At 37.0% G+C, this 27,723-nt stretch overlaps 1 protein-coding gene across 13 annotated transcripts in view; it reads left to right on the top strand.

Moving 5' to 3' along the window:
- Positions 1–27,723, top strand: part of CIT (citron rho-interacting serine/threonine kinase) — a 74,165-nt gene that overhangs the window by 19,477 nt on the left and 26,965 nt on the right. For 8 of the 13 annotated variants that reach the window (XM_035340975.1, XM_035340983.1, XM_035340982.1 and 5 more), the window contains 14 exons: positions 3,490–3,595; positions 4,473–4,616; positions 5,960–6,079; positions 9,500–9,670; positions 9,935–9,994; positions 10,604–10,657; positions 11,857–11,997; positions 12,344–12,469; positions 15,346–15,441; positions 17,241–17,357; positions 17,806–17,915; positions 20,853–21,027; positions 22,405–22,602; positions 24,772–24,825. In XM_035340975.1, the coding sequence (XP_035196866.1) occupies positions 3,490–3,595; positions 4,473–4,616; positions 5,960–6,079; positions 9,500–9,670; positions 9,935–9,994; positions 10,604–10,657; positions 11,857–11,997; positions 12,344–12,469; positions 15,346–15,441; positions 17,241–17,357; positions 17,806–17,915; positions 20,853–21,027; positions 22,405–22,602; positions 24,772–24,825 (1,672 nt within the window). The remainder of the gene's footprint in view (positions 1–3,489; positions 3,596–4,472; positions 4,617–5,959; positions 6,080–9,499; positions 9,671–9,934; positions 9,995–10,603; positions 10,658–11,856; positions 11,998–12,343; positions 12,470–15,345; positions 15,442–17,240; positions 17,358–17,805; positions 17,916–20,852; positions 21,028–22,404; positions 22,603–24,771; positions 24,826–27,723) is intronic. The other 5 variants (XM_035340976.1, XM_035340989.1, XM_035340987.1 and 2 more) reach the window with 2 other exon arrangements.

The raw sequence follows: 27,723 nt of genomic DNA, 5'->3' as shown, positions 1-27,723 counted from the left end.
CAGATTGATGGTATCACTGTTTGGTTTTGGTTGTTTTTTTTAGGCCTGAGCAAGCATTTACGAGGGGGCGGAAGGTACAGATGAGTATAATGCTAAAAAGAATAGAGCATGAGGGATGGGGGATGAGATTATAGGCATGCTGTGTGGGGGCCAGGATTAGGACAGATGGTGTCAATCATTGTGAGCAGGAAGAAGCACAGGTGAGCTGGGAGCTTGAGAGTGGCATAAAAGGACAAAGAAAGGTAAGAGGTAAGATGTACAGGAGAGGTTCAAGAGAGTTCCGTGCCCCAGAATCATCCTATAGCTTCTCCCATACCGATATGTTTTTCTCCTCAGCCATGTTAAGCCTGGAGGCGCTTTTACACAACTAGCACCATTTCTGATAGCTCTGCTGGTTGAGGCTGTTGCTGATCTAGCTGTGAAATCGCTAGATAATCAGCTGTAAGTTAACTTGTTTTTTTAGACGTGTGGGCAGTGCTTCCTTTGAAAGTAAATTGGCACAGCTAGCGCTATCAGCACTTGGTACTATAGACTTTTTTTTTCTTCCATCTTCTATTGCAGTGTTCTTGTTGATATATGCTGGTTACCTTTTGTTAATCTATTTTTCACACTTCGGAGGAAACAGCAGAAACTGCTCTGTTGTGTTAAAATAATTGATCCAGATGTAGCAGTTAATTAAATGAAATACTCTGAGATGGTACCAGCCTAGATGATAGCTTTCCAACATGGCTTTTGATGTTGGACCTTGTGTTTAATTTTGGAGTTGCTGCTGACTGAGGAAGAACATAAGTGCCCCAGCAAGGTGGGCATTTTCCACCTTGTCATGCTGTGTTGAGAGCTTATATCACCATGACAAGGCTTATTAATTTAATCACTCTTCCATTTCTCTTGATTTCCTCTCTCAGTCCCCTTTCTGATACCTTTGAAGGTTATGTGGATGTTCATGAAGTCGTTCCAATATAATTTGTACAAAGGAAAGTATTATTGGGGAAGGATATCTCTTAAAAGCAGTGTGTCCAGTGCTAACTGAAATCAGCTGCTCTTGGGGGTAAGATATACTTGTTTCCATGGCATGAAAATGGTAGTGTTACTAGGATGTGTATTTTTAAGGGAATTTCTTCCCCTCTTTAGACAGGGATGAGAAGGAAAGATTGTAGTTCGTCTGTATCCTTCTCCTTCCTTCCTAAATTGACACCAGCCCTGAGAAGCAGCTCCCTCTAGAGTCACCTCATGAAATTCAAACTTCGGTCAGCACGATTCTGCTGCGTGCAGTCCTGTCCCAAAGCCATCCCTTGCGACTGAGCAGCGTGTCTCTGCTGAGCGAGCTCCGGGTCTTCTTGCCTGAATCTGTCCTGGTACTTCCTGGGCTGCAGTGCACATTGATGCTTTATGCTGGCTGGCTAGGAGGTATTTTTGAAATGCAAAATGGTGCCTGCACTATTGTGTTTTGATAGCTTTAACAACAAATAAAAGAAATAAGGGAAAATAACAAATAAAATGGGCCCCTTTGGGAAGGTAAAATAGAAACAACAAATAAAATCAGTTCTGTGAGAACTGACTATAGAATTTTCTTAGGTAATCTCTCTGATTTGAAAAAAATAAAAAGGTGGTGGCTGGTGTTGAAACTATAATTCTTTAAAAACAAAATTTGCTTTAGCCAGTACAGTTCAGGCCTGTAAAGCGAACTTTTAATTATCAAAAGATTTCCAGACTTGTCTCAATATACATTTGCAGCTATTTACATATATTTGATTTACATTTTAAAGCAGATTCCTTAGTGTCTTTTTTAGTTAATGTGAGCTTTAATTTGTATTTTTAGACTGCTTTTCTCCACTATTCATTTTTAGCCTTGTTTGTACACCCAGCTGTTAAGGGATTTAATATGCAGCTTTCTCAGATGGTTGCCTTTTCTCTGTAGGAGTATAGACACGCTTTATAAATTGATTTTTAAATATGATAATCTGACAGATCGGACCGATTGCACCAGGACTAAAGGAATGCTTTACAAAAGCTTTCACTTCTAACTTTTGTTTTTTAAGTCCTGACCATATCAGTATTGCCTGACATGCAGGACTTTTTCTTCTAAGTTTTTCCACACTAGGTTTCTGAAGAAATGATTAAGATTAGAACTTTCAAGGCACAGTTGGTGCATTTTGATGTATTTGTTTGCTAATATCAAAGCTGTGTTTCCTAATGACAGCTTAAGGTGGTGGTACTGAAGATCTATTTTGATACATACATGTTGGTTTGCCATTTTCATAAAAAATCATTTTTTGTGGCTATCCTGCATATATATTTGGATTTAGGAATAGATTTTTTTCGCAGAAAATGGTGGTGATGGAATCAAACTTTCCTTGGTGTTAAGAAGAGACTGCTGCTGTGTGTGGGTGTGTGGCTATATGCAGAGAGCTGCTCAAAGCTCATTTTTCTCCATGGGGATAACTGGCTGCATACCAAACTATGGCCAGGAGAAGCAGAAAGCAATGTGTGGGCAGACTGTATGATCTTTTATTAGCACCTTCATTGTACTTCTGCGTTTTTATGTATCAGTTAACACTGGTTCCATCATTAACTGCTTCAATATCTAGTTTGAATCACTTTATGTGAGGGAGAATGTGATCTTTGAAGTTATGTTTTGATGTGTATACTTCTTTTTTTTGGCTAAAAAGTACATATATAAGACTGCAAATCATTAAAAATATGTTCCAAAACATTGAGTGGCTTCCTTTCCTTTTCTAGAATGAATTTAAACTAACAGAAGTGGTCATCTTCTTAAATGGAGAGTCACAGGTAGACAGGAAGCTTAAGAAAGTGTAAATATTTTTCCCTGTTTTCTGGAGTCAACTTGTTTTGAGCAGTACAGTTAAGTTGTGTCTCATGGGAAAAAAAATACTTTTAAGTGGAACTCTGAAGTTCTGCAGTGTGACTAATCATGTCAATGTTGACTGAGTTCATAGGGATAATATGATTTGGGTTGGGAAAGTTTTACTTCAATTTTGAGTTGTGGAAGGTAATTAAGGAGATGATGTTCTTATGGTGGGGATTGTGACACAAAGTTTTTAGGGCTCTAGTATTTTAATTATAGTTCTAAATTCTGTTTAACAATGATGTACAAAAAATTAGCACCATGAAAACGTTATCCTTCCAAAATGGTTAAATTGACCATAAAGCTTTGTTTCTGTTACACTTACAAATCTGTACAAGAGTTATGCAAAAATGTGGCTCTGATTTATTGTTTAGTGTTCTAACATAAGTCACTGATGGAAAATATTAATATTTAACTAAAGTATGCATGGATTATTTAATAATGATATAGTATCATCAGGTTTTATGGTATGTTTGATCTGAAATGACAGCTGTTAGCATGTGGTTGCTGCACCTTTCTTCTAACCGTTGTGTAAGTGTCCGACGACTTGACCAAGGCTGCATAAATGCAGATTTCTACACCTTTTGCCTATATTCACATGCTGTTTGGCTTTGCTCTTTTAGATCTGTTTTTTCAAGTGTGGATTCTCCAGTCAAGGTCAGCTCCATGGAAAAGAAACTTCTTCTCAAGAGCAAAGAACTCCAAGACGCGCAGGACAAGTGTCACAAGGTATTTATTTATGCAGTTGACCGTCTCCATTGCTCAAGGAATCTGCAACCACTGTATGTCCAGGGATCTGTCAGATGCTGCTGATCATCCAGATTCGTGGTGGGCAAAGTGCTTTTCCTTCAGTGAGGTGGCTTCCTGTCCAATACGAAGGGAGATGAATTTAGGCCATGCTGTTGCTCTAGATCCTTTTATCTTAACAAGAAGCGGCTCTGGATTTTAAACAGTCCTTTTCTCAGCGTGACACAGATGACTGCTGCTTCCTGCAGGCCGTGCCTCTTCGTCGTCATATGCACAATTACTGCAGCACTGTTCTGAGGTTCTCTCTTCCTAACTCATCAGCTTCTACTTATGTAACTGCTGTCACGTCACTGGTTACGGTGAACATCTTGTAACAGTTGCTGTGCTCCAATAAAGGGAACCTGGTGGAGTCTTTTGAAACTCACTGCTTGTTTGAGACTTTTATGAGAGTTCAATTACTTTTCTCCTTGCTCTGTTCTGGATTTGACCGTTTGCTCCTGACAAGGAGATGGGGGGAAACCATCTCCTGGTCCAGCATGGATTTGGGATAAGGTTAAAGTAACCCATCTCTGCAAGTCAGGTGAAAAATGATTGTGGCTTCTTTGCTAACTGGGGTTCGAAGAATGACTGAATATGAACAAGCAGCTTGAATGAATGGGGTGACTTAGACTTACTACTTGTCCTTAAGAAGAACTGTGCATTCCTGGAGCAGAGACAATGGTATTGGAATTTAAACACCTTTTGGAGATATATAGCTTAGAGGTCTCTTGGAGACAAATTCCTGACAAACAGAGCTCTGAAAGCAGCAGTTAACAAAGCTTTTGGAGACCCCTTTATAACCTCTTGATGTTTATTGCAGATGGAGCAGGAAATGACGCGGTTGCACCGGAGAGTGTCAGAGGTGGAGGCTGTACTTAGCCAAAAGGAGGTGGAACTGAAAGCCTCTGAGACCCAGCGATCCCTCCTGGAGCAGGACCTGGCCACATATATCACAGAATGCAGTGTGAGCCCTTATACCAGTCCTTTCCCCTCCGAAGGCCTGAAATCTGGTGGTCTTTGTCTTTCTCTTCCATCATGGGTACCAGCAAGGTTCCAGCAGGGTACTTGATGGAGAGAAGATAATAAGCAAGAGGCTCTCTGTTGAAAATGGAGTGCTAAATTGTTTGCAGAGGCTTGTCTGATAATTTTATTCAAACTCTGTTTCATGCTTATTTGCTTAAAATGTACAGGAATAACTAATGTTCTGGTCTTGCTGAAAATATCCATAATTTTTTTGTCTTACTAGCTGTGCTAGAGCATACTTGGGTTTGGCTTATTACAGGTTTCTTAGCCAGAAGAGGATGGGGCCTAATCAGTACCTAGACAGATGTCTTCAAGGGCAAATAAGATGATTAGGAAATGAAGGTGTTGCCTCAAGCCATGGTATTCTGAGTACAGATCGAGTTCCTCAGCATAACGTCAGGGATGATGCTAGGACAGCTGCTATTTTTCAGATACAATATAAAAGGAAGGCTTTAAAACCATGTCTTCAAATAACATTTGGCACTTTTCATAGGAGTGGGAATGTCTGCCCAGTTGTCCTGGCATGATTCCAGGGAGGGTATTCTCATTCCAGTTAATAGTCTTTGTATTTTAAGTTGGATTTATTAGTCTGTTTCCTCTCTCCTAGCAAGAACAAAAATCCAGATAATGCACTGTTTCAGAGAATAGAGAAGCGTTTCTGATGGGTTTGTTTTTTGGGAAGCATGTCTTAAAACTGGGTTGAGTGATTTTCCTATGCCAAATAAGTAAATAAATAAAACTAAGTTTGCGTCTTTCTGGTGAAGATTAATACACAATTGTTAGGAGGACTACCGGTCTGTCAAAATTTGCAGGTAAAGTATGTGGTGAGATATTGAAGCAATTCTGTCCTTTGTAAAAGTTTAACTATGATTTAAAGGATTTAACTCACTTAACAGTAACAAGAAAAATGGACAAGGTTGTTAGTAACATGAAGATGAAGAATTGTATCTAGGTTGTGAATTAATAGTTCTGGATAAAAGATGGATAAATGCTGTCAATAATAGATGCCTTTTGTGATCTCTGTTTGGTTTCTGTCTCCAAACTGATGTGAGGAAGTAGAGATTTGAAATAAGATTTCAGTGTAGTAAATGCTGTTTATAAAATGGGCTGCTTCTATCCAGATAAAAGACATGCTGGCCATGATTTTTTTTATGGTTCCATCATTGCTGCCTTTTTTTTTGATGCTTCTCTATGGTCAAAGAGGAATTTTCATAGTTAAAAGTCTTTATTATCCAGCCATCTGAAAAAGAAAATATTGTATTTTGAACATTTCACTTTCTGCAGAGCTTAAAGCGAAGCCTGGAACAGGCACGGATGGAGGTGTCTCAGGAAGATGATAAGGCACTACAGCTACTTCATGATATCAGAGAGCAGAGCCGAAAACTGCAAGAGATCAAAGAACAGGTATACCTACTTCTTTGGGGAGTAGAGTGGCTATCTACAAATATGCACTCTTGGCACATTCCAGCTCTGTTGTCAGGATTGCATTGTATGTTGGTGGACTGCAATGACTCCCAGTCCGTGTGTTTTAAACAAAATGGGAGGCTACATAAGAAAGCACAAACTCCAAACTTCCAGTTTCTCTTTTCCTGGTCCTGAAGGTACTTTGTCCGTAAAGGCAGTTCAGGAGAAAGCTGAAATGCTTTACTAATACTCTGCATTAGAAATGAACTGTCAGCTTTAAATGGTCAAGCTGTATAGATTTCAAAACAAGTTCATAAATCATAACCTTGGAAAGCACTGAAATAGCCTTGATTTTTTTTCCTTATCTGGCCATTTAAAATGCTTAATTAGTAGTCTTTCAAAATAGTATCTATGGTGTCTAACTGTGCCTTGCATAACTCTATTCATTTGTAAAGGTGTTCATAATTTTATCCCACCAGAAGAAGGGTGAAAATCCATTAATCCATGGTGTTGTTCATAAGGAAGAAAATGTCAAAATTAAATGAAAATATGGTGACAGACGTGGACACTTTTAGGATTAAAAATAATCTACAAGACAGAACCCATTCAGTTTTGTGAATTAACACATTATATTAAGAAAAAGAAACTGAAATTTGCTATGGAGTTCAAACAATTCTTGCAATTATCTACTGGTTTTCATCTTCAAAGCACTTTACAAATGTTAACCAGACTAATTTCATAGTGTTTGAGACAAGGAAGCCCAGAAACCTTGGTAATAATTCTCCAGATAGGAGCAACACTTATGTAAAAAGTAATGAAATGCAAAAACAACCCGCTGGATGGAGCAGGCCTCCAAAGACTTCTACAGCATTCTTCTGGATGGTTGTTTTATGTAATACAAGGGATCTAAATCTCATCACTCTGTGTTCTGGTGCTTCATTAGCAAAATTGCTTTAAATGTTGAAATGTTGAATGTTTTTGGTAATCATAAATATCAATAGATTGTTGAGCAGTGTATTTTTTCTTTGTTAAATTAGTCTAATGCAAGTACTTTTTAATCAAATATTTTGTCCCAGAATCTTTTAACTTATCTTGTGAAGATTCATAATGACATAAATATGCTGCTTAGGTCAACAAATGGATCTGTAATATGTTGTAGACTTTCATATCTGGGGGATCTTGTGAGCTATCTGAAGCCTGTGTGCAATAACACCCCAACAAGATATGCAGAAATGTTTTTGCTGACTCATACCGGCAGGTGGATCTTGGCCAGTAAAGACATGCATCATTATTTTTATGTCAAGGGAAATGGGAGGTGAGATAGATGAGTCCCTTAGAGTTTTGCTGTTGAAAACCCCAAGCTCTCGAGAACCCATAAAACTCACTGGTTCGTCAGAACCTTCAAAAGCACTAAGTAAGCATTTGGTATTTTCAGGGCAGAAGAGTAGGTTCAACTTCACTGGGATACTTGAAGACTGTTGTGGCTATTAATTAATTGATTAATTAATTTTAAACTCAGCATTAACTGGTCATTACTTGGTGAAGACCTGAACAAATGAATCAACTTAAAATGTGTCAGAACCTTTATAGTTTTAGAAAGGTCTATTCATATGGTCTGCTCATTTGTATGTAGCTACTGTGACTTGTTTTGGTTCAGGTAGATGCCCTAAGCCTTGCCTGTCCATTAATAAGTGCCTAAATACATTTTTGTGGTTTTAAAACTGAGACCAATGCATATTCAAGAAGTTCTGTCTTCAATGAGTGGAGAAGCCTGTTTTTCTGACCTGGCCATGAGATTTATTCATAGATGGTCTTTAAAACATCAAGAATCAAGAAAAACTGAAATATTACTTCTCTCTGCTTTCCTCTTTTCTCCCTTTCCATTTTCCTGACTTCCCAAACACTAATTTTCACATCGGCAACTGTAGTCATACATGGAATTCTTTGGTCAAGTGTTTGCTGATATAAAAGTGGAGTATTTTAGGAAGAGTCTTCACAAATAATGATTTCTGAGCAGACCATGTATTCCTTCAAGCTATTCTGCCTCTTTCATTCACAAATGTAATTGTGTGAAGCAAATTTTGAGCTAATGTATCTGAGCTCTCTTAATATAAAAAGGCTCTAATTGCTTCCAGCAAGAAAATAAGATCATCCAGAGAGAGAGTGTCTGGAAAGAGAGAATTGCTGTTTGCCTTGTGAATCAGAGCCAGTTTGGGGATTAGAACCCTAAGACCCCTTCTGCCACACTCCCTGTAATGGTCAGTAAAGCTGTCTGTTAAAGGCCCAACTTCTTTAAACAGCAGCGTAAGGTCCTTGTGTTGCTATAGAATCACAGGCTGACGTTAGGGTCAGTGCTGAAGCAATCAGTCGTCTAGCTGAAGGCAGCTGGCTGTCTGGAAGGAGTGATGACAAACTTGAGTTTGTCACGAGACAATTAGTCTTTTGAATATGGGGGTAGTCAGGAATATTGTAAGATATTAAAATAGAAAGAAAGATGGACTCCCCCACTGTCAGTTCTTCAAAATCTTTTTTTTTTCCCCAACTCCTAATGTGCTTATTTTCTACTTGTTCTTAGCTCTATAAAAATACTTCTTGCTTAATTTTATAAAAATGTATACTTACCGGACTTGTGTTTCCAATGAAGATATAAGAAGAAATCTCATGAGCTTGTGTCAGTCTGAATACACAGTCGCAACTGAGATGATCAATTAAAATGTTCTTCTCACACCTTCGCCATCCAAATGCCCTTTCTTGCAGTGTCCTGCATGGCGAATCGTTATTTTTGTCTGTATAGGCAAATGCCTTCTATGGGAAATGTGTGTTTATTTCTTATCTTTTAGACAATTCTTAGTATTTGATTTAGGTTGTTTCCCATACGGAACAATATATTCCTCTTTAACTCTGTTAAGGGAAAATAACTTATGGCTAGGAGCTACAGTATGCTTGCTACTCCTCTGCTTCTCCTCTTTTCTTTTATCCAAACACTGCAGATCTATGGTAATTATCATGTTATTAGCCTGAGGAAAATATATCTTGAGGGAGTATCTGTGCATTTAGTAGAGACATCAACTGAAAGGCACGTTTCTGTTTCACAGATCAGAAATATAAATAATTTTAATCACTTTTATGAAGATATATGTATGTGTTTCTATAGTGAAGCCACTCACAAAGAGGCAGCGTTTTTAACTTCTATGAGGCATTAGCTTGAAAATGGAAAGACTCAAACCAGAACACGATGGATATTTTTTTTATTTAGCTCTAATTGTTTTATTTAACACTTTTCTTTTTCTTCTCCATGTTTTTATATGGACTTCTTGTTTGCAATCAGGCAAACAGTACATTCTGTGATCTGCTGTTCCGTATATTTTCTGTTGCCTATAAAATGTAATGCCTTTTCCTACCCTTCTGCCACAACCACAGGAATATCAAGCTCAAGTAGAAGAAATGAGGCTGATGATGAATCAATTAGAAGAGGATCTGATTTCAGCTCGCAGGCGTAGTGATCTTTATGAGTCGGAGTTAAGAGAGTCCCGAATGGCAGCTGAAGAATTTAAACGTAAAGCTACTGAATGTCACAACAAATTGCAAAAGGTAGTTTAAGGCTTTGTGGGAGAGGGGGGTTGATGCTTGCTTACTTTTCTAGTGTTATTTTACACACACAAGTTGTATGTGAGTTCTCTAAAGATTAGTGTGGCATCGTACAACTAATACAAAAAGTCTTTTGGTTCTACTCTTGAAACAGCATAATTAATGCTTTGTGTAACAGCTTGTGTTTAATTTGCATGAGGTGATGCCTGGGTAGAAAACCAGTGCACTAAAACTTTTCCCGAGACTTTTACATATTTTATATTTAAGTTACAGGTTAAAGATCAAGGAAAAAATGAAGCAGGAGAGTTGTATTGCAAATTAGAGAAGGTATGCTACTTTAATGTCCTGGAGTTTGCTTCCTGGGTCTTTTGTATTATGTGCAGAAACCAAGAGTGTCTTTGATTAGCCAGTGGCATGCATAGCCTCACATCATCCCCCTGCTATCCCTGCACACACACCCCCGGCCCCTTTTTTTTTTCTGGATTTTTTGTTCTTGGTGTGATTCATTGTTATTTCTGATTTTATATAAAGCTCCGTTCTGGTGTCCTGTGCTTAATGGGTTGTGCTCTCAAGCAAGGCAAAGACAGGCCATTATGTTTAATCTGAATTTGGCGTTGGGTTAGTGATACATAAGAGTTTTATTCATGAATAGCGAATAACAAACAAAAAATAAAAATAATGCTGACTATAGCCTGTCACATTGAACAGTCTAGTTGGTGACCAAAATATGAAATCAACCAGAGGTTAATAAAATGGGAGCAGAATTGCCAAGGGACGTTTTGAGCACTGGAATTTACAGGGAAAAAAAGATTTTTAGAAAGTGAATTAAATAAGGTATCATAAGTGGAGAGAATTTTCTCAGTTTGGTTTTACCACTTGCCTTTCCCGTCCTCGTTTCCTCCCTCTTCCCCCCCCAATCTTTCTATTTAACTGTAGATCAACACAGAACAGCAGGCCAAAATCCAGGAGCTGCAGGAAAAGCTGACAAAGGTAATGTCTGGGTGGTACAAGTGAATTTTCCACGAGATTTTCCAGTGAAACCTTAATGCAGAGGAGGGATGCACTTTGTTTTGTCCTCAAAAATAGAATTAGTCATAGCATGGGGGATGATAAGGAAAAGGGGGTGGGAGCTGGTATCTGAAATCATTGGTGTTCTCAGTATGCTTTTGGTTCTTGAGACATGTCAACAGTGTTTATTTTTACAAATGAAGCTGAGTCAGAACTGGAGTAGTGTAGAGAAATTCTAATTAGAAAGGCCAGCTTGGGTGTGCCGTATGCAATGCACTGGTCCCTTGCTTCTGAAGACAAGTGTTCAGACCTTTTTAGCTCACTACTGTAAAAAAATAAAAATAAATAAAAGTTGGATTTGATTTAGTCTCCCAGCAAAATCTCTTTTAATTACAAAATCACTTTCCAGTTCAGTTATTTATGGTAAAATGATTGAGTAAGGCTTCACAACAGAATTAAAATACTTCAGTGATACAAGTGGAAGGAAGTACATTAGATATAATGTTTGCAATTGTGGTCAGTCAGTCACTGCGAGAACAATGTGAGAACCTGTTTGTTCTAGATGTTATGCTTTTTTGGGGGATCTTTTAGCAGAAAAGAAAAAGGTTGTCATAACAATCCACCGAGAGAGCTTTATCCTCACCTTGACAGCTGCTCAGAAAGGGCATTTCCAAGGATTAGTGGTCTGAGATATGAACAGAAGGTCAAAACCATTTATAAATGTTATTTTTAATATTCAACGTAGACTTGTTTTACCCCCCTTTTCTCTTTTAATTAATTCTATTATCAATTATCTGTAGGCCAAAAGGTTATTTTCCTAATGTTTTAGCAGGAATATTTTGTGAGCCCTATGCAAAAACTTGAACTGAATTTAGGGGCACAATTCATGATACACAGTGAAAACTAGAAATTGCAGTACAGCAAGACAAATGTGTAGATCTGGATTTTCTTTTTTTTTTTTTTTTTGTGTGTGTGTGTGAAACAGAAAAGAATTAGGTAACAGAAATTAGAATTTGGGTTCCTGAACATGTTTGTAGGCTGTCTTAATTTTAGACTGCTAGGCCAAAGTTCTGTAGCAATTTTGACAGCACATTGACCATCGTGAGGTTATGAACTTCGACACAAGTTTTTGTATGTGGGTTTTTCTTATAATTCTTTTTTTTTTTTTCCTTTGGACCTAGGCTGTGAAGGCTAGCTCAGAGGCAACAGAACTTCTCCAGAATATCCGTCAAGCAAAGGAGAGAGCTGAGAAGGAGTTAGAGAAACTGCAAAATCGGGAGGATTCTAATGAAAGCATGAAGAAGAAATTGCTTGAAGCAGAGGTGAATGGAGAATGTGTAGATAGTATAAATTAGTTACTGGGATGTGTCCGGGAACCCTCATCTGGATGACTGTAAACAACTTGTATTCCTGTAGTAACTCTTAATAAGAAAGAGACATTAGGCATTAATCCATTTTTAATTAATTATATTAATTAAAGTTTTAATTAATTAATTTGAGGAAAACTTACTGAGAGGCTGATTTTATTTTCAGTGTGGAGCCAATAAGGACTTGTGGTTAGGATCAGGGATTTGAGCCATGATGAGGTTTTCAAATATAAAAGACAGCTCATTGCTCTGTGGTAATGCAGTTGGTTAGCCTAAATAACAATTAATAATTGCTCTGCAGGAGCGGCGCCATTCTCTGGAGAATCAAGTGAAGAGATTAGAGACTGTGGAACGAAGAGAAAACCGTCTAAAGGAAGATATTCAGACTAAATCTCAACAGATTCAACAGATGGCGGAAAAAATTCTGGTGAGCAGAGGTGAAAATGAAAGATGAAGGGTAAGAGTTGGTAAGAAAGGAGTAGAAAAGGAACAGAAGACACAGAATTGCATTGAATAAAATGGAAATTGTTGAATAAAGGGTAAAGGGATTGGTTTTGTATACAATATATATTGAAAAGCCTTCTTACCCCTTAAGTTCGCGAATTCTGTTTGCACCTTTAGTTACAAACTAACTCCTGTACCTGTAATCTTAAGGCTATAAAATTCTAATTGTCTAAGTAGAAGCACTTTAAAGTCAACTTATCAGTATTTTAATTAATTAAGTAATGTTTTGTTTCAGAACTGGATACTGTACAGGACACTGCAATAATAAAAGCATTGATATCTAAATTCCTTTTGCAATTTAGTTTAAAATCTAGAGTTCACGTCTACCTGAAATGCTTATACCTTGTAGCAGAAAGAAATAAGTCATCTAAACTGTTCTTCTCCAAAGATAATCTTTGTTAGGAATCCATTTTTACCCCCATACCTCTGTTGGCAATTTCTTGCTCTCTTTGTTAAACGTATTAGGACATTTTAGTGAGTTGGTACTTGAGTCTACAGTGACCCCAACAGAAGGTGATCTAATACTTTTACTTGCCTGGGAGAGGAAGCATAATCTTGGAGCAATTGCATTAATTTGCATTTCTTTCTGTGTTGCCAATATGATAAAGACAAAAAGGTATTACTTTTTCTTGGTAGTAATCCTGAGTATAGACAGACCTGAGGAGGGCCAAATGTAAATATATAAAAGAACCATGTTTGGACAAGTATGACCCATACATGTTCTGAGTAATAGCTGCACAGGCAAACTTTAGTATCAGAATGTCTGAAGGGTCTCAAGAAAATGTAGAATCAGATCTTTGGTGGGGGTGTTTCTTTCAAATTGTTTTGATAACATCAATGCATGCTAAGTAGGAGACTATGGGCACAGAGGTAACTTTACATTTAGAAATACTGGAAAACTTCAAATAGTTGCATAAGCCTCTTTGTATATATGGGGATTGTTCCTTGGTTTCAATTACGTTTTCTGTGGAGGGAAATCTGGAAGGGAATGCAGAAATACCTAACTAATTGTTTTACTCCATGGGATATGTTTAGCAATTCTCATAGATAGTTTCAATGGACTTCTGACAGAATGTTGGATAGTCTTTCCTAGTCCCTTGCATCTCAATTTGGGAGCCATGGGCAATACCTTTGTTTTCTCCACTTCTGCTCTCTTCATTCCCTCAAGTTGATCTCCTCAAACACTTTTAATATTTCCTGGTATAGAAAGGACAGAAAGATAGCAAAGGAGCTGGCAATACAGAATAAAATTAAAGAGAATTTTGTAGAATAAGGTAAAAATTGTTGAATAAGTTGGATTGGTTTTGTGTGCTACTCCTTCAGTGGTACTTGCTGATCTGTCTGTAGAGAATTAAATAAGAAGTAAGAAATAAGTTAGGGAAGATACTACTTGAAAGTGTAGATCATGGCTATGATGCTAATAACAATTGAAAGTTACAGCTACATAGAGAACAGTGAGAACTGGAACAGTTAGAGATTACCTTTTAAGCCCACACTGGCTGATAAGTGCCACTTCAGAAGCTGGTGAATCTTCTACAGTATGAGCAGTCTGATGCTGGTAGCTTTGAAGCTGCTGCTGATCTGGTTGTCTGATTCTATGCCAGGACCTGAAACGTGTGGGCTTCTGGGGGAGGTGAATTGTCCTTCTTGTTGCTGGGAGACATATTTCAATTGCAAAAAGCAGCAATCTCCATTCCTTGCAGAAGTGTCGGGTACCAGGCACTGTAGATGACCTACTTTTGGTGAACCTCCTTTTTGATTTTCACTTCTGGAAAAAGAGGTCTACTGCAATTACTGGAGCGAGGAAGTCTTAGTATGTTTTCAAGATGAGGGAGGGAAGAGAGAGAATATGGAAAATGCTCAAGTAGAAATATCAGGAAATTTTCCTGTGCTGTGCAGTAGTGGGGGGTGGGCAGGAGACCTGGATGCATCCCAAAACCTGAACTTGTCTGTGCAACAGTCAGCCCAGTGGTAGTGAATGACAGACCTGGATCTGCCTGTTGTATTAAAGAAATTGTTAGGATGGCAAATATGAAAATGAAGGAGCATAAAGCACTAAGCTCAGCTTTTGTGTGGTGTCATGTTGAAAGGTGTTTATAGATAAATCCCCAATAATATATGCAGACAGCAGAATGTTCCTTGTACTAAAATAGCTAATTTTGGAGATGCAGAATTATCTAAGTCCTTACTGTGCACAGCTAAAACTATCAGCTGTGAGGTAAAGAGGTTAAAAATACTGTGGTACCATCTACTATGTGTATTGCATCCTGTACTTCTCATTTTCTAAGCAATTCATAAACAGTTATTCTGACAACAGTCATCTGAGAAATGTGGCAAAGTAAATACTATTCCCACTCTATGAATATAGAATGAAAAGCAGAGACAGCAATACCCCGTTATTGAGTCCTTCTGTGAGAAAACAAGTGAGAGACCTTGATAAAAATAGGTCTGAACTTCCTGTGATGGCACTGCAGCTATAAAGTGTTTATAACCGCTTGTTTTCATCAAACGTGCTTGGCCTGTCTTTGGGAATAAGCTACTGGGAAACAAATTCTTATTGTGGAAGTAGAAATCGTTGTCTTTAGCAGTGTGTTGGCTCTGCAGTGGATGGGTCAGCAGCAATGTGCAAGGCTTGAAACTGATCACATGCTGCTCTCATGTCATTTCACTATGACAGCCATGGTCCAGAGATTTTCATAGTGGGGAGTCTTAAAAATGACAACAAATAGGCAATACCTGTGCAACCCATCTGCACAACTCTTATTTCTGTGTCTGAATATGAATCTCTGCTGCTTTTAGGAGCTGGAAGAAAAGCATCGCGAGGCTCAGATCGCAGCACAACATCTGGAGTTGCAGCTGAAACAAAAGGAACAATTCTATGAGGAAAAACTCAAAGTAAAATATCTTCTTATCCTACAAGCTTTTGTGGTTAGAATGGGTTCAGGGAAAAACTGTTGCCTTTAGGCTTTGCTTTGTCTTATGAGTTGCCTTCTTGCTTACTGCTGCTGAAATGTTCAGAAAGATTAGTGAAATATGAGTGAGTTTTTCTTCTAGTCCATGTTATTATACCTCATCTGTTTTTAACATTGTATTAGAACAGGTGGCATTTGAAATCAGAATTACAGAAACCAGTTGCTGCTTGTAACTTGTTCATTGCTGACTTAATAATTCTTTCTTAATGGTGTTGGATCTATCATCCTGAAAAAGATTTCAGTTCCTACTGATGATTTTCTGATTTATTTAAGAGTATTCACACAGCCTACCTGCAAGTTTTAAATTCAGTAAATAATAGAGCGTTTCTGAATTTCCATCTTCTTGGAGCTGTAACATCTGCCAAGAAGCCACAGAAACCACCCACTTTGTTTTTGTCTTTTCCAGGGTAGCATAAGACTTTAACATACAGTTAGAAATAGAATTATAGACACGATCTAAAACTAAGAAAAACAAATTGGGAAATGGGAGTATGTGCTGGAGTTAAGGATTTTTCTATAGAACCTACAGTGCGTCAGCCAGTAAATGCATTTTGTAAGGTTGTTTCTACTAAACATAATCTATTTTCAGCAATTTTTCTCTATCACATTTACCTAGAACTTTACTTTTACATTTTAGCTTGAATATGTGAGGATGTAGTATTTAAGAGGAAAGAAGGAATTTCTGTGGGAGAAACATGATGGGAAAACAAACAAAAAAAAGAAAGATGATTTCCTGGCAGATCAGAGCAAGTCTGCTCAGTAATGAGAGGAGGGTGACAGAAAGCAGGAGGAAGTAGAAGTAGATCTTGGGGAAAGGAGAAGTGCTGACATGAAAAGTGGAGAACAAGATAGGGCTTGGGAAAAAAAGTTAAAAAAAAAAAAAAAGAGAGAGAAAGATGGTGATTTATGGAAACACGTGATACAGGGTTTAGCAGGAGATCAGGAAGCTAGATGAAAGCATTTCAAGACATTGAATGTTTACAACTGGGACATTAAATAGTATCCTGAGAGATACTGATTAAGTAAGTTCTAAAAAGAGTCATGTCCATAACTATTCTTTGTGCCTTTGAAAACTGTCCTTGAAGAAAATGACATTCAGTTTAACAACTGATTTAAAATTCTGGACTTGTGTAAAGAACCTTAAAAAATACCTTAAAAAATAAGAAAAAAAAAGAAGAAAAAGAAAAAAAAAAAGGAAAAAGAAGAAGACAGTTAATTCACTTTAGTCCTGTTCCTAATGACAGGTGTTTGTGTCACAAAAAGAAATCTTAGCTCTTCTGTTTGGTGTCTCTGACCTGAAGAATTCGTGGGGTCTCAGTTATGTTCTCATGCATATTGACAGAACTTAAAAATCATTTTTCAGCCATATTGTTAGGGCAACCAAAGGATGCACAATTCTTTACACACTGGGGTACATTTTTTTTGTTTTCTGTTGCAGTAGTCTGGAATATTTCTTGAGTATAGATTATACATTATTATTATTTAGTGTCTCATGTCTTCATAAAACACCATCATTAAATTCAGTCTTCAGAGGTAGCTGAGGGAGCGTTCTTTTTTGGAGTTTGCTGTTCCAGGGTTTCATGCCATTGCATCCTGGGTCTACTGTTGCTTGAGATGTGATGAATTCCTTAAAAATTCTGTCTTTCTTGATGATTTTCTCTCTGCTTGCCCTCTGCCCAGTGAAACGGATATAATTTAGACAAAAGAAATATCTTCATTTAGGTTTTGGAAAATCAGATGAAGAAAGATCTTGCTGATAAGGAAGCACTTGAGAATATGCTCAGAAGACATGAAGAAGAAGCACGTGAGAAATGTAAAGTCCTGGCTGAACAGAAGGCGGTATGTGTAGTTGAATTGGAAATCAAAGTGTTTGAAGAGTAGCTTTTTGAGGCTGTGATTTCTAAGCAAGATAATCTTGTTAGAGGTTTCTCATTGCTCCTGTCTCGAAGGAAATGTACTGATTAAAACCTATTTTAAAAGATGGTGATTTTATTACAAGGAATCTTCAAGAATATTTTCTGAAAGTGGCTGCATAAGTTGCTGTATACCACTCATTTTGTGCACTGACAAAATAATGGTTGTTTTCCCCTAATATTTAAGCAGTGGAAAGCAGCAGCAAACGGCTCCAGTAATTGTATCTGTGATAGTATTTTTCTTGGTCATTTGATCAATATTCTTCTATTTTTGTTTCTGGAAATTCTGAGACTTGTTTGTTTGTTTGTTTTTAAACATTGCTTTTAAAATTACTTTCGTTGTGCAGTCTCAAAGGCACGTTGCTCTGTTTCAGATGATCAATGCAATGGATTCAAAGATTAGGTCACTGGAGCAAAGAATAGTGGAATTGTCTGAGGCCAATAAACTGGCAGCAAATAGCAGCCTTTTTACCCAGAGGAACATGTAAGTACAGCAACTGCTGTCATATTGGTCACTACTGAACATTTCTCAGTGAGATCTGTTCTCAAAACGTTAAAGTGATTCTTTGTTACAGGCTTGTTGTGCTTCCCTGCTTGTTTTCCTGTAATGCAGAAAATGTGCTTGTTCTTCAAATAGTTTTGTGTCTCTGCTTATTTTGTGTTTATGAAACGTGACAAGCAAAACTGATTTGTATTACAATGTCTACTTTGGAGCCTTTCTTGAGGTTGGTGCTTTATGCAGGTTTACCAAACATTAAATGAATACCAATACATAAAATATCTAATCTCTATAGAAGCATATATTCCTTTTTTAACATGCATATTGTTAATATATTTATATTTTCCTCAGTTCCTGTGGAAGTTACTCACTGTAGAAAACATTACATACCTTCATTGTAAACATAGTAAATACTCTGTCCCACCCAATGGCTGAGAAGACAAAATGAAAACTAGATTTTAAGCCAAGAGTTTTCCTGTATGTTTTTGAATTGCTGTTTGGAAGAGTGAGATCTTTTTTACTGGAGTGGGCAGAAATAACGTGGAGCAGGAGATCTCAGCTTCAACTTCAGAATGATGTTTCAATTCATTTTTTCTACATAACTCAGCTAGTACTTGAATATATTTGTTGTTCTCTCAAGTTGAGCCTCTCTTTAGTTCTCCTCAATGACCAGTGTAATAGTTCAGTGTTTTAGGGGATACTACTGGACAAGCTCTAATGTCATCTTGTGTTGCTGTGTCATCAGCAATTTTTCTTGTGGTGAATTTTTCTTATTTATTAACACTGAGGAAATCTTGGACCTTTTCTCTTTTGTGTCAGACCTTCCTGTCTATTTGAACTTCGTTATGCTTTTTGTTTTAGTTTAGTTTCTTTATTGTCTTTAAAATGCTTTTCCTTCCTAAATGATGTAGACATTCTACTTCAAGTACAGGACAAAGCACAGATCGTTTGATATGCCTTGCGAGATAGGGCCAAAGTATTATATGCTCTTACTGAGTTAAGAGATTCATCACGTTTGGCTGTCTGCATAGATGTTTTCAGTGTCCATCAACTGCTGGATGCACTGTTAGGCAGTATCTCTGTGGGCAGCTCTTGGACGGATTCACTTATAATATTGAATAGAATCAAGCAAGATTGAATTTTGGCGCAGAGTTGTTTTGTTTTTGATCTTTTCAGGCCTGATTATACCTCCAGATTTGTAGTAGCTCCAATTTTTGTTATATTTCAAATATCTGGCAAGTTATTCTGGCTTGAACAGCCAAAAATATCCACAGAAGTAACTGAAAAAATTAACTGAGTTGCTTTATGCTCCAGATGACTTCTAGTTAATCACCCAGGAAATCTGTTGAGGTGGCAAAAGCCATAACTTAGCTTCATCCTGAAATAAAACACAAGCAGTGTCTCAACATGTACCTGGGAAGCATATGCAGAGTCGTCATTGCTGCTGAACTGAGTGTAATAAGAACTCAGCTGAGGAGATGCATCGTCTGATAGCAGGACACTTTCCTTGAGATGAATATAAAACAAGAAAAAAAATAATGCTTTAAAATATGCCTTTGAATAGTTTATTGTAAGAAATATTGTCAACTTAATTTTGCAGGATTGGTAGGTGATACTACGGAATCAACAGCATTTTAAGAAAAAAAGGCTTTATTATTCCCATATTTATATATGCAGATAGCTAGTGAGTTTCTGCTTATTTTATGAATTGTGGTGGTGAATATGTATAAATCTGTTGGACTTCATTTTGAATCTACAAAAGCTACAACTAATCTGAGCATGTTTGAAGAGATGAACTGGTGATTAAACCCTTCAAAAGCCTGCGGAACTTGGCTAGCTTTTGTTCTCCCAGTATCTGAGTACCTGAGCAGGCAGCCCAGGAAACAGTAGAAAGCAAAATAACAGATTATTGACAGCTCTTGCTGCCAATAGGCTGTAGAGATAAATAAAAAGAAAAAAAAGAGAAAGAAAACGGGGGGAAAAAAAAGTGACTAGTGTTTTGTGTTCAAAGCACAAAAATGTGAGTCAGAAGACAAGTTCCATTTTTAGTTTTGTTAAGTCTTCCTATTTGATCTTGGGCAACCCACATAATTTCTCTGGAATTGGATTAATAACAGTTTATCTCACAGTGAACTTCTTAAAATATTAATTCATTAATATATGTAAAGCTTTGTGAGATTTCTAAATAGAAAGCACCCTGAGGCAGAATTTTCCAATGCATAATAAAATGATTCCAGGAGTTGTAAATATCATAGGGGTGGGTTTTGTTTGTTTGTTTGTCATGCATGAGGATATGCATTTCAAATTCTAATTGCTGCTTTTAGCAGACATTGCCAGCTCTCAAAATCCTTATGCACACAAGTAATTATTTTCATTCACTTTATAGATGGAGACTTTGATCAGAGACAACAAAGCTTTGCTTCAATGTAGGTCAAGTTTAATACTTGTTCTGGGTCCATTAGAGCTTTAAAGAACAAACAAACTAAACACCCCACCAAAAAAAGAGTAAACCATAGGATTTCTCTTATCTCATGGAAATATATAATGTGAAAACAACTATTCTCATCATTTATTTTTCCTGCATAGGAAAATACATAAGAAGGAGTTGGTGAAATGAAAGCAATTAAGTACAACTTAAATACTGTTGTAGACAACCACATGTAGAATTTATTTTTCTGTGCAACTTGCAAATATGAAATATTAGTGCTCTGGGCATATGTCAATGAATGCAGTAGTATGTGGATGTTTTGCAGATGGTAACAGAGTTGACTTACTTTCATACTAGGGTGTAGAATTTAGGCTATTTACTTAACTGTTCTACTTAATAGGGAGCTTGTGGTGTGTTCTTCCCTACTTCACTCCAGTGAAAAGACATATTTTAAGAACATTTCATGTTTGTCACTTGTGTTTTTCTCCTGTCAGGAAAGCCCAGGAGGAGATGATTTCAGAGCTCAGGCAACAGAAGTTCTACTTGGAAACACAAGCTGGAAAGTTAGAGGCCCAGAATCGAAAATTAGAGGAACAATTGGAGAAGATGAGTCACCAAGATCACACTGACAAGAACCGCCTTCTGGAGTTAGAGACTAGGCTACGAGAGGTGAAGGCTTGGGTTTAATCCCTCCCAATGTATCCTATTTGCTTTAATGTAACCCATTTGGGCTATTATAGTAACAACTAGAAATAAGCTGTCCTAGTTCTATGTGTCTTAATAATGGTGTTTTAAGATGTCACTATTTATTACAGTTTAGCAGTATGTCCCCCCCCGAGGTTATTATTTTTTTAAATGAAAAAATAATAAAAACAAAATTAAAAAGATTGCTCGTTAGAGTAAGTATTAAGCTTTTAGATCATCTTGCTTTCTCAGTGTCTTTTTTTTTTTTTTTTGGTACAATATCCTTATACTGTTTTCTAGCTAGAATGGTAATGGGGTAGAGAATAAAAGCTTAGCTATGTGCAGTGACCAGCTTTACTATAGACTTAAAGAGTCTACAGAATAGAAAGCAAACAGCACAACAGAAGTGCTATAAGAACACAGGAGACATATTGCTTCATGCACATTTTGCAAACGTTTTCAAGAAAACTAACAGTAATATGAAAATATGCATTCTTTTTTTAAATCTGTGAGCTGTGCTTCATTTTTAGTTCTTTAGTTTTGTATCAACTAGTTTGGATCTTCTTCAGGTCTTCCTTTTACCTTCTCCAGTCTCACTCCACTAATTTTCAGCTAGGACTGAAATTTTGCCTTTAGCTAAGAGGGTTGGATGACTAACACGTGTCCTTGTTTGGCTGAAAGTTGGTTGGGACCACTGTAAGATTTCTAGCAGGCTTGTCTTGCATCTGCAGCACAACAGACAGATTCACAAGGTATAGCAAACAGCCTGAAGAAGGTATTAAGGTTTGGAATTGATTTTGAGCACTGAGATCTGTTCTGCTGCTTGTTCATTTCTTATCCATTTCTGGAAATGACATGTTTATCACTGAGGATGCCTCAAGAAAGCCTTGAATAGAAGCCATTCGAGTTAACCCAGAGCAAGGGGATTTGGTTGGTTTCTTCAAAAAGAATCTAAATGTCTGCGTGCACATAAAGATTAGTATTGATGTTTATGCCTAAAGATTCTTAAATAAAATAACTTCAGTGAAGAAAGGTCATCACAAACCACTTCAGCTTTTCTGCTTTTTATATCAACATTTGATATGTGATATTTGAGTCACAGCTGGAACTATTCTTGTGCCCATATTTTCATTTCAAAATGCCATATTGTTTTTGATCTTTTTCTAAGCAAACCAGTCACTTTTATTAGTCTGTAGGCAATGCTGCATCCTTAACTTCTCAGTCACTTAAGCAATCTGTGAAGATGTGATTTTAGGATAGAAATGGCAATGTCATCCTAAAGTGAGGTTTGAAATGAGATTACATTGCCTGTATTTTCTTTGTTAGTAACTTATATCTGGATGCTGCTGTTGCATTCTTCAGGTTGGTCTAGAGCATGAAGAACAAAAGCTGGAACTCAAAAGGCAGTTGACAGAATTGCAGCTGACACTCCAGGAGCGGGAATCTCAAATTACTGGGCTGCAGGCTGCACGGACAGCCCTGGAGAATCAGCTCCGTGAAGCCAAAACTGAACTAGAGGAGACTACAGCTGAGGCAGAGGAAGAGATTCAAGCTCTCACGGTGAGCCCTGAAATTGGCACTCGATTAGAATTTCATAATGAGGTTAAATATCGATTTTTACTATATAATTTTTTAATTTTCAGAATAAGACATGAATTATGCCTTGTGTTAATAGGGGCAGGAATGGTTAAAATGTCAATTTTTCTCTTATTATCTTTAATCATATGTATGCTTCCTAGTAGTGGTTGATTGGTGCCAAAACTGCTCGAATCTTTGCAAGTGCGTTATTGCTTTGCGATGAGGTGAAAGTTGCATATGACGTTGTTATTGACAGAGTTCTGCTCTCTTATTTACTTATTTAAATATTTATCACAAGTTTGAAGGTACTTGATAATTATAAATGATTTGATGATTTGTTTCTATGAGTTAACCTTTATACTTGCTTTGGAGAAAAAAAAAGATTCTATGAAAATAATGGTAACAACACCCTAATTTTATTCCACCCTAATTTTATTTCATTAAAAATTGTCACCTGTATCCTGCAGTCTCCGGTGAGGTGTGTGAATGATATAAAGGATAAAAGAAATTCCTTCCTTCCCCCCTCTTTCCCTCTCAGGAAACAAAATTCTAAATTATATGCTGCTGGTTGCTGTCTCTTGAATACAAAAAGATGCTTTCACAGTGCTTGATTCTAAGAAATATTTTCTTCAGAAAGGATTCCCAGGGCAGTGGGGGGAGAGAGAGGAGAGAAGTGTATGACCTGCTACTTCGGCTGACAGCTAACCCTCATTGAAGAAGCAGTCTTCAATGACCTCCGAATCCAGTTATTTTGAAGTGTTGAAAACTTGCATTCTCTTGCTCCAGTGATATTTGATAAAAGAACTATTATTCTGGATATTTCTGCCATTGCTGTTTTTTAGAAGGGATAGTAGGCTTTGCTGAGATAGTGCTTCTATTAGATTGATGCTTTCGGTGGGTGAACGGGGGTATTATGCAGAGCTGTGCTTAAGCAGGTACGTGCTGGGAAAGTACGGCAGCAATACCAGGCCGTAAGAGAAACTGAACAGAACATGGCTGGCATCGGTTTCTTTCTGCTCGAAATTGAGGTCGTCTTCCTCCCAGCTGAAAGCTTTGCATAACTGCTACTATCACTGCTAACAGGATGATGATGTGCTTGATATCTTTACCCGATGCCACCAGTGAAACAGATGAATGTATATGACCTGTGTTCACTCAGTTACTGCTTCTGTTAATTTGGCAAAATGGTAGTGCTTTTGGACCAGCTGTTGTAAGATAGTCCAGTTCAGTGGGCTTGGAGAATTTCTGATACGGAATTTTTTGTATATACTTTTTTTTATTTTTCACATTGTGGTAAGATAATCTTTTAGCTCTCATATTTGATTTCTGCTAAAGAGTTTGTCCTGTTTAGTCTCTTGGCTCTAACAAAAATGTTCTGAATAAAGAAAGGTAGCTGGTGCACTAGGGCTAGTGCACTGACCTTTCATTTGTTAAGGTTTCAGATAGCATATGACATTATACACTTGTTAAATCACTTTGTTAGTCCAAATGAATTTTGAAAGGGGCCATGAGGCTGAAACAAGAACTTTTGCTTTGTCATGCTTTGCTTGTAAATGAGGAGGTAAAATGGTGCATGCAATACTGCTTTCTTTAAAATAAGCATTTTCCCTTTTCAGTGCTTTGGATGCTGTGTTCCAAAGAATTGATTATTGTGTTTCACCACTGCTGCTTAGAGAGGTTTACGATTAAATGTACTTTATGGTAGGATTCAGGTAGATTGGCAGAGCTGTTTGGGATAGCTTGCATAATGCTTCATTCTAGTTTTTCTTTGCAAGCGTTAAATTGTATGCAGTATTTATTTTATACAAAACACTAATCTGGGTATGGAAGTAAAAGCGACTCATGAATGTACAAACTTAACATGGAATCTATATATCATCAGGTGACCATTTATGATGGAACTTTTTATATAATTCAGTTCTTGAGTTTGTACATTTTCCTAAAGTAGTTCAGAATTAGGAGCATTTGATTAAGTAGGATGTGACTTTTACTAATCAGTTCTTTGCCACTACAGAGTGCTTTCATAGTGTGCAGCATCTGCCTTCCAAACTTTGCTTGCTGGTAGATTGTTCTGCAGTTTGTTTAGCAACAGCTGTTGGATTCTAATTCTAATGTATGAAAAATTGATGATTAACTTCTTACCTCCTTTAGGCACATAGAGATGAAATCCAGCGTAAATTTGAAGCCCTTCGTAATAGCTGCACAGTGAGTATTAAATACAGATCATTGAATTATTTTGAAATTAAGGATAAGGAACTAAACAATTTACTGATTTACTCCTTGATGACATTAGTTACTAATGTGGACTCCTGTCTTCAAGGTGTTAGTAGGAGATAGAGTGATTGGATTTGATTCCTTTTAGGCTTTAGGTAAACCTCACTTGTGAGGTTTTATTTGGATTATGAAATTGATACTATTCTTCTTTTTGGAGAAGAAAGAAAATTAAAATATCTCATTGCAGTGCAGCTAATAAGAATGGTGTAGCAGCTGCAAAAGCGATTGTAGGTAAAGATTTTTTCTACTCTCAAGGAGAAGGAAAGATCTACCTGTCCAAATCCTGAGCTGCATTGTAGATCTAGGCCAGAGCGAATGGGAGAACATTTATGCTACTCTGGGTTTTAAGGAGGATTTCAAGCCTGTTTGAAGAGACAAGAAAACTTGTGGTTCCAGATGATGCAATAACATGTGGTCATCTGGTCAAAGAGCAGAAAGGACTCTAGGATCTTAATTTGCACCTTATATTGCTTGAGATCTTTTGATGTGTTTTTGTATTCATTTCATCAGTCCAGGAGAGGTGTCCTAGGCTTTGTGTATTAGTAGGTATTCTTGCAAATTACCACTATCTTCAAACTTGCTTATGATGCTTGATGAGAACATCTGACTTCCAATGACATGAACTGCGGAAGTGTGGAATCCCCTGGATCAGCACTGGTTGCTGTTCTCCTTAGGCTTTTTCTCCTTACACCACCCTGTAAGCAAAGCTTAACTGCTGTTTTTTTATCTCAATTGTTTCCCTGCTTCCAGTAATTTCCTCAAACCTATTTTTTTGTGCTGTAGGACTAAATAAAGGACTAAATAAGTATCTAACAGATAAGTTTTCATCTTTCAAAAATATCTTTTGAGAGTTATTCTGTTTCCCTCAGTTACTCTTCAGCACTAAGCAGTGCTTAACTTCTCTTCTGTTAATAGAATATCACTATATTCTATTAAAGGAATGAGGAAGTAGAGTTTACCAAAATGTATTAACCTCCATCTAAAAGAAAGTCTGCAAAAGAAACTTTGTTTTTTTGTAGTCTTCTTCGCTTGCTCAAGTTGATATTTTGGTTCCATATGTGTTGTCGTGTATCCTACATCCAGAGCTATTTTTTCTGTTCTTTTGTTCTGTCTTGGCCTTTGTAAAGAATGACAGCTTTCTATGAAAATACTTATGTGATCTCCATGCAGGCAAAAACCAGTTGTGTGGAAAATCTGTAGCTTCTTTTCACTGCGTGGTAGGCTGTTTTTCAGAGGTTGTAACTCATTATCTCACTACTGTAGGATTTTGGCTCCATAAGTGTGGCGAGCAATCTCCAGCAGTGAGGAGTGACCCACAGGATTGCCGAGAGCTTTGAATGTTCTGCATGAAAAGATTTTTAAGTGTTGTGCATTGATGTCCTGATAAGTGGCATCAGGCATCAGAAAACATCTTCATCAATAAGAAATTAATGAAATAGTTCCTACATGAATAATGCATGCTCATCATACATTCTCTTTCCAGCCTGGGAGAATGTATGTATAATTTAATTGACCATGGACAGAAACATTCTGTTTTATAAGTAGTTCTAGCTGTCCATCCTCTTTACTGTGGGCCATTGAGATAAATGATAGGACAATCTTCTAATGACAGTGAGGGATCAGGTAACGTTATTATGGTGCCTTCACCAGATATTTCAACCTCATTTTAATTGAATAGTGACCGATATGATGCAGGTTTCACTTCTTGGTGACCATTTGATTCTAATTGAAGGTGGTTAGAATATATACTCATTTTAAAATAGCACTTCAAGAGAATAATTGTAATATGCTGCTCCTTATGCAGCATAGAAATGAGTAGGCTTATTCTTTTAGCAAGTTTTGAAAATACATCCATTTTGAGGTGAAACAAACTCCTTGAGCTATTCTGGCAAACTTAGTATGGTATGGAATTAGTTTTTGGTACAGAATTCTGGTATGGAATTAATTTTTATTTAATCTTATTAAGTAACCCAAGACAGCGTAAGAAAAAATGAAAATAAGATTAGAGAGGGAAAAAGTACATTATTGAAAGACTGCATTACTTTGATATTTTTCTTAGTGTGCAAAAGATAGATAAAAATACTTCCTCTACTTCTGTACTCTAGCTTTACAAAGCTTCCAGTTATAGAGAAGGCTCACACCTCAAACATGCATCTGCTTTCCTTGTACCCAAATTGCTCTCCTGTCATTTCTTTTGCTGAGACGTCTGACCCAAGTCAATACTCTTTTAGGTTCTCCTATTTTGAGTTTTAAATTTGCTGTCTTTTGGGATGTGTACATAGAAACCATTGCTATATTGTTGGTCTTAATTTCTTACGTCTTTCTGAATTCATATTTAATTGCTTTGATAGCTCTGCATTGTTTCATCTTGTAAGATATCTTTTTTTTTTTTTTTTTTTTTTACTGTTGGGGTCAAAAAAATACTAGCTTTTGCTTTCTTGTGCAAAAAATATTAAGATACAGTACGTATCTATTAATTACAACAAAACCTGCAAATTATAGCACCTGCTCTACACACACACACAGACACACAGAGATATACATGGCCACACACAAAGAGTGATATTTTATCATAATCTTCTCACAATGATAGTTTAGCCAGAAAATCTGTTGAGGGGCTAGTTCCCTACCTTTAAAGAATTGTTCTATCAAAAACATTAGCCATGTGATCCATTTGAGTTTTAAAATTCAAGTTATTTCCCTGGCAATCAGCAAAAACACTGGAAATAAAATACATTTTCTTAAACAGGAAGATTTACCTTTCTGTCAGTTGTTTCCATCTGGCTTTTAATTATGGCTTGTTGTTGGATCATCTGCACATTTGGTGTT

This window comes from Oxyura jamaicensis, chromosome 15, assembly GCF_011077185.1.
Source record: "Oxyura jamaicensis isolate SHBP4307 breed ruddy duck chromosome 15, BPBGC_Ojam_1.0, whole genome shotgun sequence".
In the NCBI taxonomy this organism is placed as follows: domain Eukaryota; kingdom Metazoa; phylum Chordata; class Aves; order Anseriformes; family Anatidae; genus Oxyura; species Oxyura jamaicensis.
This window is presented reverse-complemented; position numbering and strand designations above follow the sequence as displayed.